The 20809-nt window shown below is 42.7% G+C and overlaps 1 protein-coding gene across 4 annotated transcripts in view; it reads left to right on the top strand.

The window, feature by feature from the left end:
* Positions 1 to 20809, top strand: part of LOC125000900 (receptor tyrosine-protein kinase erbB-4-like) — a 264556-nt gene that overhangs the window by 167109 nt on the left and 76638 nt on the right. For all 4 annotated transcript variants that reach the window (XM_047576651.1, XM_047576648.1, XM_047576650.1 and 1 more), the window contains exons 4-10: positions 9670 to 9804; positions 11448 to 11513; positions 14806 to 14924; positions 15682 to 15823; positions 16484 to 16597; positions 18565 to 18691; positions 20253 to 20326. In XM_047576651.1, the coding sequence (XP_047432607.1) occupies positions 9670 to 9804; positions 11448 to 11513; positions 14806 to 14924; positions 15682 to 15823; positions 16484 to 16597; positions 18565 to 18691; positions 20253 to 20326 (777 nt within the window). The remainder of the gene's footprint in view (positions 1 to 9669; positions 9805 to 11447; positions 11514 to 14805; positions 14925 to 15681; positions 15824 to 16483; positions 16598 to 18564; positions 18692 to 20252; positions 20327 to 20809) is intronic.

Genomic DNA, 20809 nt, shown 5'->3' on the forward strand with positions numbered 1-20809 from the left:
CCCCGCTCATTCCGTCTCCAAAGAATGGTCGTGTGTATAGATGGTTTTTGCAAAACACTTCAAAGATGGCCTGTTGAGTTTTTCCTTGTTTGATTTCATAGATATAATGGCACAACAATATACGAAAGGTTCAATAAAACAAGGTAAAGTAATATTAAGGCAATGCCACAATGGTCCGTATTGGTGATCATGCCCCGCACCATTGACGCGGCGAACCAGTGCACAAAAAGAGAACTGGGTGTGAGGATGGGAAGCACACATAGACACATAACCATAGAGGTTTTCCTCTTTTTACATCGTCATCTAACCGGAACATTCTAGTGTTGCCCCTAGGTTTACGAATTTGAGAGGGCGTGTTTTAAATAAGATACATAGCGATCCAAAATGCGTTTTGAAGAAAGGCAACTGGACTTGCAGAATTTCTTGAAGATGTTTCTCAGTTTCTCAGTTCTGAATGGGAAGGTTTAAATAGGAAAACTCCGTGGGTATAACTTGTGAATGGTGCTCTAATGACGCTATTGTCAGTGGGCACCTCCAGTCTCAAGGTGTGAATGGTGTTGAAACTTCTTGGGGACAGAAGTCAAGATTGGATTGTAAATTGATGGCAGATCAAACCTCAGTCCACCTCCTCTGTTTAGAGAAGGTTTCTCCAATTTGACATAGATGGCTTCCTTTATCAAACCATATGTCTTCTCTGACTAGGGCTTTGAAATTGCTATCTTCAAAAGAGTGTCCTTTGTTCTTCAGGTGGAGATGGACCACTGAGTCTTTCACCGATGAGCTGGTTCTCATGCATTTGTGAATGGGTTGTTTGGTTTCCCCAATGTACAAGTCTGTACATTCGTCACTGCACTGAACAGCATACACTACATTACAATGTATTTTTGGCTGGGTGTTTTGTCTTTGGGGTGGACCAGTTTCAGTCTAAGGGTATTCCCAGGTTTGAAATTCTTGGATGACTGAGAACCTTCAGAGACAAGATACTTAACACTACATAAGGCTATTTAGTTTGTTTAATGAAAGATCTCCACTTGTTCTATAGGCAAGGTAACCTTAAATTGATGTCTGGGGTGATCTGACGCCATATAGAAAATAAAATTAAATAAAAGTAACTTGGCCTTTAAGAGTGCGTCTTTGGTGGGGCTTGGTGGGCGTCCCCCTAATATAACGGTAGGGGAAACGCTGCATTTAAATGAAATGCACAGACCTTAAAGAGACAGGTGCTTTAATACCCTGCTTTCAGGAAGAGGCTGAACTTGGGGCTGTGTAAAACTTTTATGACATTTTTTGAACTGTGAATCTTGGAGTCCTATAATAAAATTAACCAGCTGGAAATGAGCTTATTAGGCCCCCTTTAATATCGCAGATAGATCGAAAATGTTGCCCAGGACAGCACACAGAGCTTGAACGTAATCTCTCTGTCTCGCCGTTCCCCCAACTTTGCTATTTCATCGGTCCTCATGTGAGTCATTATTTTCCCAGAGTCGCAGATTTGTTGCCGTTGCAGTTGTGTAATGCTCGCCGGTGTTCCCCGAAGAGGTTGCACTCCAAGAAAATTAAGGCAATTTGTTTCATTCCCCCAGTTCGGCACCTTCTGTCATGCCAGCTGTCAGCACTGTGTCACAGGCCACACCAGAGCACCGGGAACTGATGCATGTAAATGACTGTGAAGCGCTTACAGGTCTCAGACAACACACGCGTAGTGTAATTCTCACATAAAAGCCTTTTCAAATAATGCCTTTGCCTGCTGGCTCTCCAGCGAAGGCTGCTTAGAAAACAGTTGTTCGCATTGACTTGATTTACCATCATGCACATTATTACCTACCTACCTACCCTAATCCAGAATAAAATAAGTCTCCACCACTTGCCCTGAGCTGAGGATTGTTAGTTGGTGAAAAACGGGGATACAGATGCATAAGGGGTTACTTATAGTTGTTGGAGATGGTATATATTCACTAATGTTAAAGCTCTTAGTGTAAAATCTGAAAGCTAGAGACCTGGAGACTTCCATGCTGCTGGGAAGCCCAGTCTTCTCTGACTGGTTGGGTCCAATCATCTGAGCAGGTACCTTCCACCCCTACCCAAACATAAGAAAGCATTTTATTAGATGTAATGTTAGTACACTCTGAAAAACCATTCAATTTTGGCCAGTTTTGACTCATCTACTGACACGTAAAGATGCTTTCAATTAGTTTTCTTAGGGTTAGGGTTACAGTTAGGGTTAGCGTTGCAGTTTAAAATTAATAGAGGTTTTGGCCACTATGCTACTATTTGAGAATTTATAGCCTATGATCATCCAATTCTATATACAAAACATTGTAGAATAAGAGCAGTAGAAGGTGGATTCCACCTCATCTATATGTGGGGGAAAACAAGTCCCTTGGGGCTCTCAGCATTTCTCTCTCACACACTGAGTGATTAATTGGCATTTAAGAGGTAAAGCCAGGGCTTAACTCTCCAGCTCTGCCTACAAATGCAAGGCTTTGTCGGCCCAATGCAACTGAGCTATAAGATGCTTTTCGGTGTCCGACAGGAAGTATTTATCGTACGGATCTTGTATGTTTGTGCCGAGTGTTTCCACATCATGTTTGCTGGAGAATTTCTGCCATAGCTTTTATGCACATCTAAGGGCTTTCCTGTGCATGCGCGACCCAACAAGAAGAAGAAGAAGGCGTCCGACTGTGTAGAAGAAAAAAGGGATCATCTCGATTTCTCTCTTGCTCAGCAAGGTGGGCCGTCATCGTGAAAAAGTGCTTTGAGTGCGGGAGGGGATGGGTGGATACAGGGTGGAGGACGACAGGCAGGGAGAGATGATCCTAATAAAAAATAAAAGAGCACGGTGGATGGCCCGAATGCACTCAGCTTGAGTTGTGTGATACGTGACACGCCCGCCCCCGAGACAAGACAATAACGGCAAATGCATGGACTCATCAGTCAAGGACAGATCACTATTACGGCCTTATTCATCAGCATAATTAGGAAGAGAAAGAGAAGCGGGACAAGTGGCTAGCAGCACTGATGAAAGCTCATCAGCAGGCCTCCCTATAGAGCTATGGCTGCTGATTGGTGCTGCGGCCATCATTGCCTAGAAACTACTTCAAAATAGGGGCTCTTCGCTCTGCTGAACGACAGTAAAATGGACTTAATGGGCTCACGAAAGCAGCTTGGTGCAGGGATCATTTTTACTTCCCTAACAATCCCTACACTGATGTCCTTTCTGAGCGTGTGATGCGCAATACAAATAAACGCTTCCAAGGAACCTAATACCACTGCTCTCACCTTGAGCTTTTAAAAACACTCTGTATTTCGGTTTATAGCTCTACATTATCTTTCAAGGGTCACTGGAATACTATTGGAGCTCCCTGACTCCCCCGGCGGTCCTCTCTGTTTGTTGCTTCGGATGCCTTCGGATCTGGAAATTAATCTTGACCCTCTGCTGTTTGGTGTAGGGAAGAGAGCGCACAAAATGGTGAAAATAAGCCCAGAACCAGGGTTCGGGAAGATCTCAGTTCCATATCCGCTCTCTCAACATTATTAGATCTACTCAAGTGTTCAGTTGTTAATTTCAGACCGGGACCAGTGATTTTGCCCTTTACTTAGTTAATTTATCAAATTAAAAGACAAACCCCACGTTAGTTTTATTTAGGTATGGCATCAAAGATATATATATATAAATAAAGCTTTAGAATGGGTAACACAATTTGGCCTCTCACCCACTGTTCCACCTTTCATCCTTTCACCCTTTCACCTTGCATATCTGTCAAAAGTATGAAGGTGCTGCACTGGCGATGTTTGGTCATGTTGTACGTTAATGACTGTTCGCTCAGTTTTTGGGGTCAAAAGTCAACCATAAGTTTCCAATTTGGGCTTCTTATTTAGTTTGATTTACCGTTTTCCGTCTTCCTGTTTTAATGTGAAAAGAACCTTTTTCCCATGTTTTTTCAATGCTTTCTGTCTCCCCTGTGTTTTCCCACCTGTGGAATCTTTTGCTCCACCCCCCGATTTCCTTCACCTGCTTCCTTTTCAGTGTTTTTCAGGGGTTTTAAATTGTGTTTCTCCTACAGTCCCCTAGTCCTGCATTTCTGGCTTTTGTTTCCATTTCGGTAGCCGTTCTTGGGATTACATACATTGACCCATTTTCTGTTGGATTACTGGTTTCTTTCGGACATGTTTGGACTCCACTGCAGCACCTTCAGTTATCTTCTCTGCAGGTTTCAGTGAATACATTATACGTTTCCTTTTTTTCCTTTTGTGTTTCTTGCGTTTGGATCCTTCCCCTTTCCTTCATGACTGCAACAGCCTGAATCGTAGCCCTGAGTTCTTGGTATTCTGTAAATTATCCCCCTTTGTACAGCACTCACGAGTCTACTCTTTACATGAAGGCGAGGAAAAACTTTTGCATACTATCCTAAAGTTGACTAGAGGGTCCAATCAACACTTAACTGTAATACTGGCAAGGCAATCTGTGCTCTCTTTCTTTTAATTGATTTGAAAAGCAAAATGCCGTAAAGTTGCCAATTCATGGGCACTAAACACAGATCTGTAAAGGTATTATGTAGCAAAGGCATCCTTATTATACAGTGTTGCAGTTTTAACTCTTTCTGGGGTCCTAACTTCCAGGTTGGCTTGACTGAACACTGAACCTAGAAATGGACCTGGGAACTGTAGTGCATGATGGACTATTGGTTCTTAGTAATGAGAAACTGCTTGTGTCAAGAGGCCACCAGTGCTAACAGTTTAGAGGCCTGAGGATCGATGACGTAATGTAGGAAATCCAAAGGCGTAATGAAAGGATGAGGTTACTGGAAGATTCAGTATTTTCCTATGTATTATAAAATTAATCTGAAATAGTGAATTACCGTCCACCATATCTGAAAACATCAGTGGGCATGTCACAACTCTCATTTCACCCTTTCCACTCACAGGGGAGTTGTGGTAACCACAATGTAGGATGGTCCATGTGGACTTCTGGACTTCTGGACCAAGTTAACTTGGTTTACCATGTCCACACATCATTGTTGCAGATTAAAATTGCAGAAAATTCTATGGCGATGGGTCATATGCTCATATACTGATGCTGAAAACACTTAGCTGCATCTTCTGACTGGAAGGCTAAATGAGTTGTACTGCAAAACCGAACAGATACGTGGACAGTTCAGTCAGCAGTCGCAATACCCTTATGTTGCACATTGCCATTGTCCTTCCTTTAACTCATCCTGTTCTTTCCCATGGCCATTCCTCTAAAGAAGAAGCTGATAGGGTGGACATTTACGTCAGCTGGAAGCTTCTGGATCTGTGCTGCATTGATTCTTCGTAGTAGGTTTAATTGACTTTACTCATGGGTTATCACTTCTGCAGCAAATTTCCATCTCATTGTCTTGCTTTGGTGGATTGTTTAACAATGCTTTTAGTGGTTTCACCACTGGAGTGGAGCAAATTTGAAGATTTATCAGATTTACTGATGGAATTTAATAAACACTTGGTCATTAAATAAATTAATTCACTGCTTTTATTCAGTTTTGATAGAATTCATCACATTATCTTCTCCTCCCGTGACGACCCCCTCGCCACCTCCACCGCCACGCCAGCCCCGCAGCTCCACGTCAAATCTAATCCTTGATTCAACATGACACTTCAACTTTTGCTTGGCGAGACTTCTCCAAGAGAGATGTCGCAAAATGCTCCACCAGAAGCAGCCTGAACCAAACATGACCCGGCCATATGGCGGCAGGGCCTTTGGCGGCCACGTAGGCGCATGAAAGGGGCATTGCTGAGAACTGTGTCACCCAGTGAAGGAACCCGGCGGCAACTGAGTGCTTTGGTCGAACACGCAGACAAAAGGGGAGATTACTTTAGTGCTATATCAGCCATTTAAAATGCCATAAAGTCCATCAAAGTATGTTTTTAATCCTTCCACAGAGCTGGAATTAAACCGATGAGGAACTAGATAGTGTATGTGCACGATATGATCAGTGATAAATGAACAGGATTTACAGCTCAGATAATTTTTCTTTGGTCGACTATGTCAAACAAAAATGCAAATGTAGAGATCATGGGTGTTTTGGACACCCATAACATTATCTCCAGTATTACAAGGGGTAAAATCTGCCTGATGTCTCCAAACAGACGTTTCAAAAATCCAACAAGAAAGCATTAATACTTTGGTTTTGTCTGTTGTGTCGACTGAATCCAACTGAATTCAAATGTCACTAAACTTAGATTGTGCCCTGAGTACACAGAGTCATCATGTCTGCGCTGCACGTCAAGGCGTTAGTGGAAATCGGTACAAGCTGTTGACCCTCTAAGCAAGGGGTATGCAGATTTGCATTTGTTTATTTATTTCTGTCGTGCTGTTTTAGAAGCCAAAGAAAGCTGTGCATATGTGAATCGTAGCCAAAGTTCTGTCCTGGCGGTTTTGAAGCAAATTTTCAGATAATCGCCATCACTGATGGTTTCAGTCTTGAGTGTTGTGAAATTCATTCTGCAGTCAGGTGTTAAGTCATTTCAGAGGAAGACAACCCTAAAATTGCGCCAGAAAATGAAGAATCTGCCTCTCTTTTTGATTTCTCCAGGGAAGCCAAAATTTTCCATTGCATTTATTTGCAGGCTTACATTATAGTCATTATGCTCCCCTAAAAAAGTGTCACATGTATTTAATTTTCCACATGCTTTACATTTTCCTTAATCTTATACCGTGTATTTTTACTTTTTCTAATGAAAATCCAGATTAACTCCGGAAAGCGTCCGTGAGCTAATCACCGGTGTATTAGGTTCTCATTAGAGTGCTTTACTGATAAAACTCTGCATAGTCCCTTTATGTAAAAAGGGATGGAAAACTCTCTGTTCCTCACGCTGCTCCCTCCTCCATCCCTTGTCCCTCCACCTCCTCCCCTTTCCTCCGATGCATGACAAAAGCTTTTATGACTACCTCGTGAATCACCTGAATGCGGAGGGGTTGAGGGAACTGGGTGCTGGTACACCAGGGTATGATCAGCTCTAGGTCTAACGACCTTATCGAATCAAAGAGGTGTAGGAGTAGGGTAGTGGCACAGTATTGTCACAGATAAATGAATGACCACCCGATACGGGCTTGCCATCCCGCTGGAAGAGTTAGTGCCCTTGCTTGGATGGACAGCAGAGGTGGCAGTTTGTCTCGAAGGGAGGAGGAGGAGGATCTGGACTTTGGCGTTTAATAGAGCGTTCGGGACAGCGCTGGGCGGTGTGAACAGATTCCCATAAAGCAGCAGAATTGATTATATCTTTCATGCCCCAAAGGCTTCAAGTGTAAAAATTATTTTATTCTGTCATTCTTAACCTTTTTAGCCAGACGGCAAATACCTTCTATTGGGAGGGAACCTTTCTCTTGTTGGTCTACTGTTTAACCGCAGTTCTACATGCCTTCCCCTTTGTAGACCAATTCTTGCCCAAGCTAGGGACTTTCCTTTTCGAACCTTTGCACCCTTTCACATAAAAAAAACCCCTCAAAGGTTGATATCTTTTTCCACTTTACAGAGCGAGATGACCGAACAACAAATGGTCGAATGGATCGTCGTAAAATATGACGCAAACATTTATATGTCCCCCACCCCACGAGGACGGTTCTCGCAGCTTTTTGCCCCTAGAATTTTCATCTTTCCCCACCTTGAGGTCAAATTTTTAGATTAGTCTGGCCGCACCATATTTCAGCCTCGGCTCTTGCAATTGTGGCACTTTAATGACGACAGCGCGCTCGAAAATACACACGGAAAGCCGCAATTTGATTGGTTTGGAAGATTTATGAGCGGCTGTGGATGTCTCCCCAATGCAGTTCTGCTTTTTATTTCATGTACGTTCCATATTGTTGGGCTAGAATCATATTTTTTTTTGTGGACGAAATTCCCTCAATAGGCTTTCAAGGTGTTGCCCTGTCAAAGCTGAGTAGATATTAATCCTTCGTCGCCAATAAAGACGATATGAGAGATGATTGCCGAGTGTGTATTTTGACCAGCTGCAGTCTAGCTAGAGCTATGTTTTCCCAAGAAGAATCGATCGATCTAGGCCCGCCATGTATGCAATCCATTGGTAGCCTTTTAGGAAATGCATGTATGATCAGATCTCCCATCAGGACGTACATTGCATATACTGTCAGGAATTGTTTTGGGAATCCGGGTGGTAATGGATGACGCCGAAGCGTGCTGACAACGCAGTCCACATGTTATTTGATAAAGCATCCCCTTCTCCTTCTCCCTCACCCAAAACAGCCCCGTCCCCCCCTCAGATAAATCGTCCATTGTGACGGGAACATGATTACACGAAGCCGCGGCAGTGGGCCATTCAGCAGGCGCACGGATCGCCATGTCACCTCTAAAGAGGGCTTTGAATAAATGTCCCCGTCTCTACCAAGGCCCACTTCCTTAATCAGGGTGTCGGATGGTAATGATTAGCTTCCACTGCGCGTGCTCGTCGACTGCTGAATCGTCCACCGAAGTCATAACGCTGTTAATAATCTGCTTTAAGAGACAATGCCCTTCTTTACCCTCAGCTAATCCGGCCCTAATCTGAGCCACATTGTTACTTTTTTATTATTATTATTAAATTTCATTTATTATGACAAGTACTTTCATGGAATGAGGCTTTAATACATATTCAAGGAGACGGGGATGCAAGATGATTGTATCTAAATCCCTCAACTAGGCTAAATAATACAGTCTGCTGGTGTCCCAGAGAGAAAGAAGCACCGATGGGGGCTGTTGTTTTTTCTTCTGCCTTAGGTCACAGCTTGAGAGGAGGCGGAGGAAGAAGAGTGAGGGGGGGATTACTGGTGCATCATTTCATTCTGTGTCTATATCCAAAACCTGGATTAGTAACAGGGAGAGGGATTAGAATTTATTATCACACTCCATACTCAGGCATCTGTTAAGGGCGCTGGTCCTTGAAAAGAAACATATTTTTGCTATTAAGCAAACGCCGGGCCAGGAGTCTGCCTTTGTCAGCTTCATTTTGATACAGGAATGTGGAGCAGGTCAAGAGAGCAGTGATTATTTTCTGTGAATCAGTTTGATGATTTGGAAGCGACCGAGAGGGAGTCCTTTTTAAAATAATAGTGGTACAATGAAAAATTGATGACTCTCCAAGCTTTATTTTATTATTATATTTTATTTCTGACTCCAGAAGATTTTAATACAGCTGAACCTTTGTGAAAAAAACAAAGCGTCTGCTCTAGTTTCAGTTTTAATTAACACAACAAGTATCTGGTGTCTTCGTGTGACATTCAAACTCATTAACTCCGTCTAACTCTGAGGCTCAATGAAATTATTTAATACTTAATGCATGATTAGGAAATTACACCGGAGTCCTTTATAAAAGCGCGCCTGTTTAGTTTGCATCTAAAATCCATTTACTTATCTTTTGTGGGGGCCCTCGCTGTATAAAACATCAGCGTCTTTGGACATGGCATTGAATTACTGTGTGCATTTGTCAATAGCATTTATCTTCATGCTCAGATGCACTTCGGGGAACACAGTATGCAGCACGGAGCTCTGAGACAAAGGAACGATAAGAGTTAACCTTGAAGTATTGATTTTCTGCCAGCATGTACATGTACGATATATCCATGGCTATGTGCTCATTTCTCTCTTTCTGTGTCCTTTTTTCTTCTTCTTCTTTTTTTACCCCCCTCTCCTTGGGCAGAGATCCTGAACGGGGGTGTTTATGTGGACCAGAACAAATTCTTGTGCCACGCGGATACCATCCATTGGCGGGACATTATCAAGAACCCCCAGGCCGAGCTGCTGGTGGTGCCGTCCAACAACAGCAACCTTGGATGTAAGTAGAAAAACATAAACTGTAAAACAATTTAAAAAAAAAATTAAAAATGTCACGTTTCCACTTCCTCCAATTGGTCAACCTAGAATTCCAAGGATACTGGCAACGCCATCTTGTGAGTTTGAAACTAAGGTCTAAGCGTTATTGGACGAGAATGGAACAATGGTGCTAGCTCTGTACTGCACTTTATTTATTTGTTTATTTATTCATTTACGATTTATACTGCAGCTTGCCACCAGGGGGAGTTCTACTTTCTATGGCTTCACTTTTGAGGATCTGTCATGGCGTCCATTTTTTTTTTTTCTATCGCGGCAAACCACCGGGACTGGTAACTTCTGCACGAAATGTTTAGATTGCGAGAGCATCTAATGCCTGCATACAGTAGAGGTACACACAAACACAAACCCCACCAGCAGCAGTCCGATCCCTTTTCATTCACTCGGTTTGGCCTGGCGGCCATTTGGAAGCAAAATCACATAGTGTTACATCAATGTGCGAACCTTTCCATTGTGGTGGTGTGGTAGTCGCTCTGCAACGGGGCCCATGGAGCTGCTGTCTGCTGTGTTCTTCTTTAAATCTCAGTGAAGCTGACAGCCGGTTTGAAGCTGCCCACTTCCCTCGGAGCCCGCCCCCTCCCCACTTCATGGTCCTCGGCTCCTTTCGCTTTGGACATAACGGGCGTCGCTGTCCGGCAGACATTCTGTCACAAGAGCTGTCTGCTAAAGACACGCTCGCTCAAACTTTTCAGAACACTTACAGACGAGCTCTTTTTGCTCATTTTAAGGCAGGGAGGCGGGGAAGTTTCTCCGGGGCCTTCTACAGTATATCAAAACATGTCAGGAAGAACAATAGGGACAGCTGTGGCACCAAATGGCGAGCAAAGACATAGACAATGGGGGAAATGTTGAGAGTGTCTTTGATGAAGCCGTGATGACCTTTCTTTGCTCGCAGACTGAGCAGAATAAAGTCAGCTCATCGTCAACTTCGGCGGGGAGTTAGACATCACGCAGAGCTGGTTACTCAAACACACTTTTCAGTGCAACATGTGTGAAACACTGCTATTTTGCTGATTAGATGGCACTGGTGTAGTAGGAGGGGGATAAAACACAACAAAGAACAGAGGAGGTGGGCCAAAAAGATGACAAGAGAGTGTGTGGGAGTCGAGGTTGCCAAATTGGGGCCCCTTGCCAAGTCGTAGTTAGTATTTAACATTAACAACCCCACAGTGGGAGTGGTTGAAGGGGCCGGGTGACAATCTGTGACACTGTTCCACTTAGTCTGTAATTAACCCATAGTCAATTAAGTGTTGATGATGGGCCACTGGCAGACGAACGCTGTGAGTGCTTTGTCAGGTCCCACTTTGCCTGCGAGCGCTTGACGGAAGGGAGTAGAAGCCTGTCGTTCATGCTTCCTCACAGGCCACAAGTCGCCGCCGTGACTCCGGGTCTATTGTTGGATGAGCGGAGGAGATCCGACAGATCTGTCACTGTCACCGTTCGGGGAAGTTTCGAGGGTGTGTGTGGACGATGAGGCGCTTGGTGTGTGAGGGAGCCTGGATGTGCGTTTGTGCATGTCTACAAAACTAGAAAGTTTGCAGAGGAGTTGTCTTATGCACAGTGCCTGCTCGTCGGTGTGTTTTGCAGGCAGACGCTGTCATCGCTCGTGTAACGGACGCTGCTGGGGCCATCAGGAGGACCAGTGTCAAACCTGTGAGTATTCACACACACAAAGGTCTACTAATTTCTTGAAGCATGCCTGACAGACTCCAGAGGAATGTATTTGTATTATGGTAAGTAGTCTGTTTTCTTTTCCCTGCAAAGAGCTTTCGTGCTTCATGCTAAGCTAGGCTAATTGGCCTTTTCTCCCTGCTTGTGCGCATCATGCTCTATTCTGCAAATGTATTCCTTCTTGAAAACGCCAAGCAAGCCATTTTCACCTACTTTTCCTAATGATGCTAAGCTAGGTTAATGGTCTCCTAGCTATAGAAACAGCTAAGCTAGACATATCTCTCTTATTTTGCACTTGATGCTAAGTTAGGCTAGTGAACTCTTGACTCTGAAAAGTCAAGGGAGCCATTTTCATCTGGTGTGACTCCTCAGGCCAAGCTAGGTTAATGATATCCTATGTCTGAAAACAACCAAGCCATCCAGTTCTATCTCTTACAAGAGCAACTTTGATGCAATACGTACATGCTGCACTGGTACTTTCCTAATTATGCTTGCAACACAGACAAAGAGAATGGGAAACAGTAAATATTCCCCTGGTTACCGCAAGAGTTGGCATAGCAACGGATAAGGCCAAGCTAAGCAAACCATTTTCACCTGCATTTCCTCCTGAGGCTAAGCTGGGTTAATGGTCTCCTAGCTCTAGAAACTGCCAAATCTAGCCACATCCCTCTTCATTTCCCCTTAATGCTAAGCTAGGCTAGTGAACTCTTGAATCTCAAAAGCCAAGCAAGTCATTGCTGCATGTTGTTCCATATCATTCTTAGATAGGCTAATGGAATCCTGTCTCTCAGAAGCCAAGGAAGCCATTTTCCACTGCTATGATACTTCATGCTAAGCTAGGCTAATGGTCTCCTACCTCTGAAAACAACCAAGATATCCACTTCTATCTGTCTTTGCAGTTCATGCAAAACCATGCTAATGGAAACCACCCGGCTAGTCAGTTACCCTCACTTTTGCATTTTGTGCTAAGCTAGGCTAATGGCCTCAAAGCCCTCAAAAGAGCTAAGCTAGCTTTTCTCCTCTGCTAGTTTTTGTCATCATAAGTTTGTCTTTCAGTCGGTATTTGACACATGGATCTTGTTCTGATGTGAATCATTTCACTTTAAAAGGGGGTGTCTTACCTGAATATCTTTAATAGACTCAGTTTTTGAGAGTCACCTTGGAACCAATTGAGAAGTAGTTTTCCTTTGCAAAGAAACAGTCTAATTAGTGCTACCAAAGGCAGTCTTCTTCCATTGCTAAGCTAGGCTAAACGCACCATGAGTCTAACTCCAACACAGAGATGGTACATACTGTATGGATATTTCTGTCAGCCTCAGAAAGAAAATGGGTGCTTGTCCCAGGCTTTAAAAATCATTAATATAACCATCATTTTTATGTCTTTTTTCCAACTAAGAAATTGTTTTTCTATGATAATGGAAAAGAAGAACTTTGCATTCAAATCCAGACTAATGAAATCCTATTAAATCGGTTATTAGTTTACAAAAGCGTGACCGTCTGTATTTACTGAACACTGGGAGGAAATTGAGGATACTGCTCTAAAATGATCTGTAATCTCCTGTAATCGGTTTAGACATAAGTTTAATATTTTTTTGCTGGTGTGAGCGCTTCAGTCTGTAGCTTTCACTTCAGCCTATTTTGCTGAACTGCAACACCAAAGTCAAGGTCCAGTTAAGAGAAAACATGCAACTAGCATTTGTCTGTCACTGTCTACTGATACCTCACACCTCAAAATAATGAAAATATAAAGGCGACAAAGGAAGCAAAGCAGCTGGAAAAATGTGAGATCCTTGTATAATTACAGGATGTTCTACTCATGTTGTAAAGACGTAGAGAAATACAGGCCAATGGGTTTTTTTCTCTCTCTCTCTCTCTTTCAAACTAAGACAGACTAATAGACTACAGAGCCTTGTTGTTTTTTTCAGTGCTGCATCATTATGTTCACAACTCAGCAGAGAGTGAGCACAGCAGTTTTTAATGCCTCACTTTCAAGCTCGTGCTGACTTGCTGGCTGGTGTATCTCCAACTCTACCAATAATGTGCAGGAGACTGTTCTTCAGCACAATTACAAGAGCAACTTTGATGCAATAGGTACACACCCCACTGGTACTTTCCTAATGATGCTTGCATAACTTACTTTGGTTTTTACTTTAAAGCACAGAAAAAGGGATGGGAAAGCAGTAAATATTCCCCTGGTTATCACGAGAGTTGGCATAGCAACGGGTAAAGCCAGGCTTTCTGGAAATCAGCACAGTTGGAAGGTGTCTTTGGCCAATCGGCCAGTTTGGCTGAAAACACCCATTGTACAAACACAGATATGGTGAATCAGTGAGATCCAGTGCTATGGAACAAACTGTATTTATCTAGGAAAATAAAAGAACTTCTTTTCCCTATCAACGTTCCATCATGAGCTTGGGAGCTGCCAAGCACATTGGCAAGTTTCAGAGGGAGCAGTTGGAGGATGAGGATGCGCTTTTTCAAGGGCAAACCCAGACCAGTTGTCTCGAAAAAGCCAAGGAAGCCATTTCCCCCTGCTTTTCCTCATTGTGCTAAGCTAAGCGTGTGGTTTCCTTGCTTTCAAGACAGCCAAGCTAGCCATGTCCCCTACTTTTGCATTGCATGTTAAGTTAGGCTGATGGATGGTCACCTGACGCGAAAAGCCAAAAACTTTGCTTTTATTCATCGTGCTAAGCTAGGCTAGCATGATCTAGGATAAAACAACTTATTTTCCTTATCAACATTCTGTCACAAGCTTGGGAGCTGCCAAGCACGATGACAAATTTCAGAGTGAGCAGTTGGAGGATGAAGACACTTCAAGACACCCAGACTGGATGTCTCAAAAAAGCCAAAGGAGTCATTTCCCCCTGCTTTTCCTTACTGTGCTAAGCTAAGCTAATGGTGTCCCTTGCTTTTGCATTGCATGATAAGCTAGGCCGATGGACGGCCAACCGACAAGAAAAACCAAAAACCTTGCTTTTATTCATCATGCTAAGCTAAGCTAATGGACTACTGGCCCTGAAAACAGCCAGGCTTGCATTTCTCTCTGCCTTTGCTCATCATGCTAACTAGGCAAATGGGCGCCAGGCTCTTGAAACAGCTCAGCTAGCCATTTGCCATTGCCCATTGCTTTCCACTTCGGCATCAGGTGATGTGCATGAGCGGCTATGACTTCAGAGGAGGCTTGAGAGAAATACTATTGTTTCTGTATATCACAGTGAATATATGTATGTGTGTCTCAGACCTTTAAATTTCAGTCTTTTCTCTTCCTGGGCAGTGACCAAAACGGTGTGTGCAGAGCAGTGTGACGGTCGATGCTTTGGGCCTTACGTCAGTGACTGCTGCCATCGCGAATGTGCCGGCGGCTGTTCCGGCCCCAAGGACACAGACTGCTTTGTACGTCACATTGCACACACACACACACTTATACTGTTCATCCTTTAACTTTCCTCCATTCTGTGTCTTTTACTTTTTCACTTTTGCCTCCGTTCTCCCGCATATCCAGATCCCGAAAAGAAGAATTGCGCCAAATCTTCATATGTCTTCTCCCTTCTACGTCATCACACGCATTGTGCAACATCTGTTTGTCATACCCCTTCGCCTGCTGATAAATTGTTAGTCATTTTACAGGGCTGTAAAAAGTCTGCCACAGTGGCACTCAACAAAGTACAAACTGGTGATTCACTGTTCCAATTAATATCCATTTTATCGCCACAAGTCCTTCCTGTTTCGCGGGGGTGAAGTGCACACACGCGCCGACGGAGATGATATTGTAGTTGTAATTCACAGAAAGGCTCATCCAATTCAATTACTGCCGCTTCAGCCTGCGGCCACAGACCACAAAACACTTAAGAGGTTTATGGGAAAACATTACGCCATTTACATCATGGCCGTGGATCAATGGGTCCAATTTTTCTCCCATTTGGTGTTCAAAGAGACAAGGGACAGATGCATGATTCGCATGTCGCAATCCCACGTAAAAATGAAATGCTGCTGCAATACTCGTTCGCTCACGTTGACTTATGCATGGGGGGAAAAAAATCACAACATTCCCCCTTGCTTCATCTCACTGTGTTTTACTCCACGCACCCCCAGGGGGAGTCTGCCTAGTACTCTCTGCCTTCAGCTCACTGTGGTTATATACTCTCTGCAGGCTTGCACCAATTTCAATGACAGCGGAGCCTGTGTGACCCAGTGCCCTCAGCCGTTTGTCTACAACCCCACATCTTTCCAGTTGGAGCACAACCCCAGAGCCAAGTACACCTATGGAGCCTTCTGTGTCAAGAAATGTCCACGTAAGTCCGCTTCACATTTTGAGACAACACACCCCCAACAACTGCAAACAGATCTAAGACCTGTAACGCCACACCGCGATAACTAAGATTCTCATAATGATCCTCGTAATTGTGTTTTAGACTACGTGCATTGGTGTCCACCGAATAAACGTTTATCCTCTGTATATTCTGAAACCAGACACCAGACAATTATTTAAAGTCGGGATAAATTACTCGTAACATAAATAAATTGTGTATCTCAATCAACTTGTTGCCACGCCATCTGCTTCGTCTCCTCGCGGCTGGAAAAGCAAATCTTGGTTCTCCGTTTCACGCCTACAGAGTCAAGGGTGCAGCGGTAATTCAGCGTGGTTGAAAAGTCAAGCTACATCAACAGATTGCATATTCAAGTTCCACTGATCATCAAAATGAGTTCACGCCGGTTGCGCTTTTCCACTGACGCTACCGAGTACTAATTTGATTCATTACTTTTCCTGAGCAATAGAGCCCTAGACCATTAGTTTTGATCATTAAACAAATGTGATTAAAATGCAATCAATTTCTCACTATTAGAGAGGTCCTTCTAGGGAATAGTTGGGTGGCGTCATGTGTACGAGGAGAAGGATGGAGCCAACTAATACTCTTCAATGCTTTGGTTTGTTTTTGGGTTTTTTTTGTCAGATAACTTCGTGGTGGACCACAGCTCCTGCGTTAGAGCGTGTCCCAGCAACAAGATGGAAGTGGAGGAGAACCGAATCAAAATGTGCATCCCGTGCACCGACATCTGTCCTAAAGGTATACCATTAAAAAAAATCCAGCCACTTGAATTACAAAAGAATAACAAAATGGACTGTACAATAGGATAATAATTGGAAAGTGAGACTTTGTAGTGGTTAGGGTTAGGCCTGAGCAGGAAAACATGATGGAAAGACATATTAGGGTAGGAGTGGAGTGAAAACTGGAGAAGGCATTTTATTGGGTGCAAAATTAGTACACGCCCCCAAGGGCAGGATGACTCATCGACAGGTTTTTGTTTGTTTTCTTAGGAAATGACAAATAAAATACCATTAAGAAGACCTAAAGAGTGGTCGTCATTGACTAATGGACGTGGTAAAGGCACTTACATGGTTCATAATGTGCAAGTTATACTCAGCGGAGTGAAAATCCTCCGTTTACCCATTTTCCTGCTTCCTCCTCTTGGCCCACTGTGCTACATTTACTGTATGCACAAAAGCTTATGCAGTTAAAATGTCTTAATCTAATACTTTTATGCTAACAGTGATGATACTGAGTCAACAGTATCCCGCAGGAATTACTTTAAAAGCTTTGTAGGAAATGCAATTTATTTTTATGGGAGCCATCTTAGCTTTTTTTTTTACTATTATTATTATTGCAATAAACCTCACAAAAATATCAACATCTTTTAGTCTGAGGGTAAGGCCGTGCATTAACATATTCATCCCTTAATACTATAAATAACCAGCATTCCTCTCCTATAGCGTCCTAGGGTTAGGGTTAGGGTTAGGGTTAAGTCTGACTCGTTTGCATCTAATGCTGACTGCTTGCTATCTATATTGCTGACACAATTGGTAGAGTAACATCTGACTTGGTCTATGAGTTTCTTTCCACCATTTGAATCCCCTTATCCCTAAACTACTTCTTCAACTACAACTTTGTAAACAGACAGAAGATACATGAAAGACATACAGGATTTTATGCGGCACCTTGGACTTGGACTCTGGGATGAAAAATTCAGATCTGTGAACTTACAAAACTCAAATGAACACAATATCTCAGAGACACCTTTGAGAGATTTCTTCAAAATTTGCACAAACTTCCACCTGCACTCAAGGAAAAATTTGACTGGTTGGTGGAGACATGCCACAGCCTAGTCTTATTACTGTTGCGCGTCACATCCTGGAGGCTGCATCTGTTAAATGCGGCATAAAGGAAGGTCAGATGTTTGATCCCCGCAATGTTAATTAACATGAAATGGTCTCTACTGCTCATATCCGCTCAGTAATTACAAGTCGGCTAAATACCTAAAATGTTTAATTTGAAATTAAACAGCTTTACTTCAGTTCAAGACACAGGATTAGCCCCTCCATCGTATTGTTCTCACAAAGGCAAACGATCTGCCCTTTCTGTTTGGAAGGGAGGCAATAATGTTTTCCTTCAGACGCCGCGTATCGGCTGTGGCGCCCATTGATTGGCTAATCTCTTGATTACATCGTCACGTAGCGCGGAGGGGTTAATGAGGGATGGCTCAAGGAACTGTGGGAAATGATAACAAATTAACATTTCAGATATGGAATTGGCTGGTATAAATCACTATCAAAAACTGGTTACACCACTTAATGCCAGGCTTATTCATCATCCCCTCCGCCTCTGTCAGAAATACTTGGCGCGCAGTACTAGACTGCAAGTGTAATTAATGCAGATGTAATGAATTCATTATAGAGAGGAATGAGGCTGTGGATTGGCCCATGCTTTCATCAAAAGAATTCCAGTGCATGGAGAGGGGCCGTGGCCTTGCCTGTGCACCAAAAGAGAGACCATATTTTCATGAAAGCGTGTAAAATAAAAGGAGTGACAAATGGCTAATACCGGTTTCTTAAATCGAGGTCTCTGCTACACAAGGACAATTTGGGTATACGCTACAGGAGGTTAATTGTTCACAGAGAAAAGGACCAAAATGTTAATATTTCAAAGTTAAAAATAATTAAATAAATACAAGTGTCTGTTTGTATTTGTGTTGTCAGTGTGCGATGGTATAGGGACGGGCAGCCTGCAGACAGCTCAAACGGTGGACGCCAGCAATATCGATAAATTTGTCAACTGCACCAAAATCAATGGCAACCTCATCTTCCTCATTACTGGCATTAAAGGGTAAGTGTCATTTTTTTTTAAAAAACTTCTCACTCAGGATTTTCTTCTTAGGCATACTATGTATTCATCTCATAGACTGTTGAGAAAAAAATGTAGGATGTTTCTCCACTTTCTCCCATTGGTTTATACATTGCACATATTTTTATATCGTACTCGTGCAGTCCTGCGGGACTTCATGGAATGGTTGTCAGTGCCAACTGTCAATCATCATGATACCACATTGTGTTTTTAATAACATCAAATAATTGGTGTTTTAGTTACCACTTACATGTAGGAAGTATAGCTTACGATATGTACTGCAGCCAGCCACCAAGAGGAGCTCTACATGCTTTGACCTTACCTTTGGCGAATTGTCATGACATCCACATCTTTTACAGTCTCTCATTTATCTTTAATACTAGTAGTATTGGAGGATTCCACTAGAAGGCATGCCAGAACACTGCCCTTCCTTTTGATAATAAGGGTTCAAGGTTTGAACATTGACAACATATTCCTGCCCACTTTTTCAAATGCTTATTTGATATTTTGGACCTAATTACCCTTTAGAAATAATTTAATATTGGAGTATGTACGCAGCCAAGGCTTCAAACGGATGCAAGATACATGAGAGAGTTATCATGAACGAGTAGTTAAATGGAGCTACATCTCTGTCCCTAACTATCCCCAGCTAGCTCCAGACATCTCAACACTTTAGAAATAGTTTCCAAAAGTTTAGAGGGGATCGTGGATTCAGAACAACACGTTCCAAACGAAATTAAATGAACATTATCAAAGTTTATTACTTAAATACATCAGACTTTCTGGGTTGCTTTGAAGCTATGGAACTACTTAAAATCTTAATTGACTTTTCTTAAGAACTCTTTTCTTAATGATGCCTTGTAAAGATTAAGTGTTTTCCTTATAACGGCTCCGGACCTAATTTCCCTTTAGAAACTCTTTAATACTTAAACTCTGTACACGACCGAGGCTTCTAACGGATGTAAGACAGATGAGAGAGCTATCATGAATAAGTACTTAAATGGAGCTACAGCTCTGTCCCTAGCTACCTATTTGGGCATTGCTTTTAAGTCCACTCTAATTTTACCTCTGTTTTGGTCTCCACCAGTTCCACAGAACATGTTTCCTCCACGGTTTCTAAATGCTAGGATATTTTTGCCAATTGCTAATTCCCCTGTGCTCATTAGCTGGTTGCTAGTACTCTAAAGTTATGAGTCAAAATGGTGTGTTAAAATGTACCCAAAATAGTTTCCGTTCCAGAATATTTTTAGCACTTTTGACGTACATTGACGTAAAGGGTGATCTTATCAGTGGGACACAATGACCTCTTTACCCTCCAGATGTCTCAACACTTTAGAAATAGCTTCCAGCAGTTTAGAGGAAATCGTCGATTCAGAACAACATGTTCCAAATGAAATCAAATGAACATTATCAAAGTTTATTTCAAGACGTCAGACTCTCTGGGTAGCTTTGAATCCATGGAACTACCCAAAAATTTGGACTGACTCAGGTTCTTTTCTTAATGATGCATTGCATTATGTAAAGATCATGTGTTTTCCTTCAGGGACATGTATCATGGCATTGGGCCTCTGGATCCGGAGCGTCTCAATGTGTTTCGCACTGTTAAAGAGATCACGGGTAAGTCTTCCTCGTTGAAGTCACCTTGGAAACACCATCTGAAGACAACAGTATCATTATTATTATCATTATTATTATTAATATTATTATTATGCGGCGGGTTGTGTTTGTGTGAACTGTTTGGCCGCCGAAGTAGCAAAAAAAAGCTGTACGGGGGAAAGCAGATTTCTTATCGGTGAACTCTGAAAGGTTGCTCTGGCGGATATCACGCTTCCAGTGCGTGTGCATCCTTGTGTGTGTATTTATTCATTAGCTATTAGAGGCCTTAAGGGATGAGCAATACCTCGTATACAAAGCCTTTTGTCATATTAAACCGCGACTTGCAGTTGAGCCAAACAGCTAATGGAGTGAAACTGCATTTTCATAATGAAAACCTAAGCAATAAGAAAGAGCAATGGCCATTCGATCCCAGCCATTTCCTGCTCTATCCCTTTTTTTAATGTCATTTCCACAGATGCTGATTTGATATAATCTGTCATTAAA

The sequence above is a fragment of the Mugil cephalus genome, chromosome 23 (assembly GCF_022458985.1).
Source record: "Mugil cephalus isolate CIBA_MC_2020 chromosome 23, CIBA_Mcephalus_1.1, whole genome shotgun sequence".
NCBI lineage: Eukaryota > Metazoa > Chordata > Actinopteri > Mugiliformes > Mugilidae > Mugil > Mugil cephalus.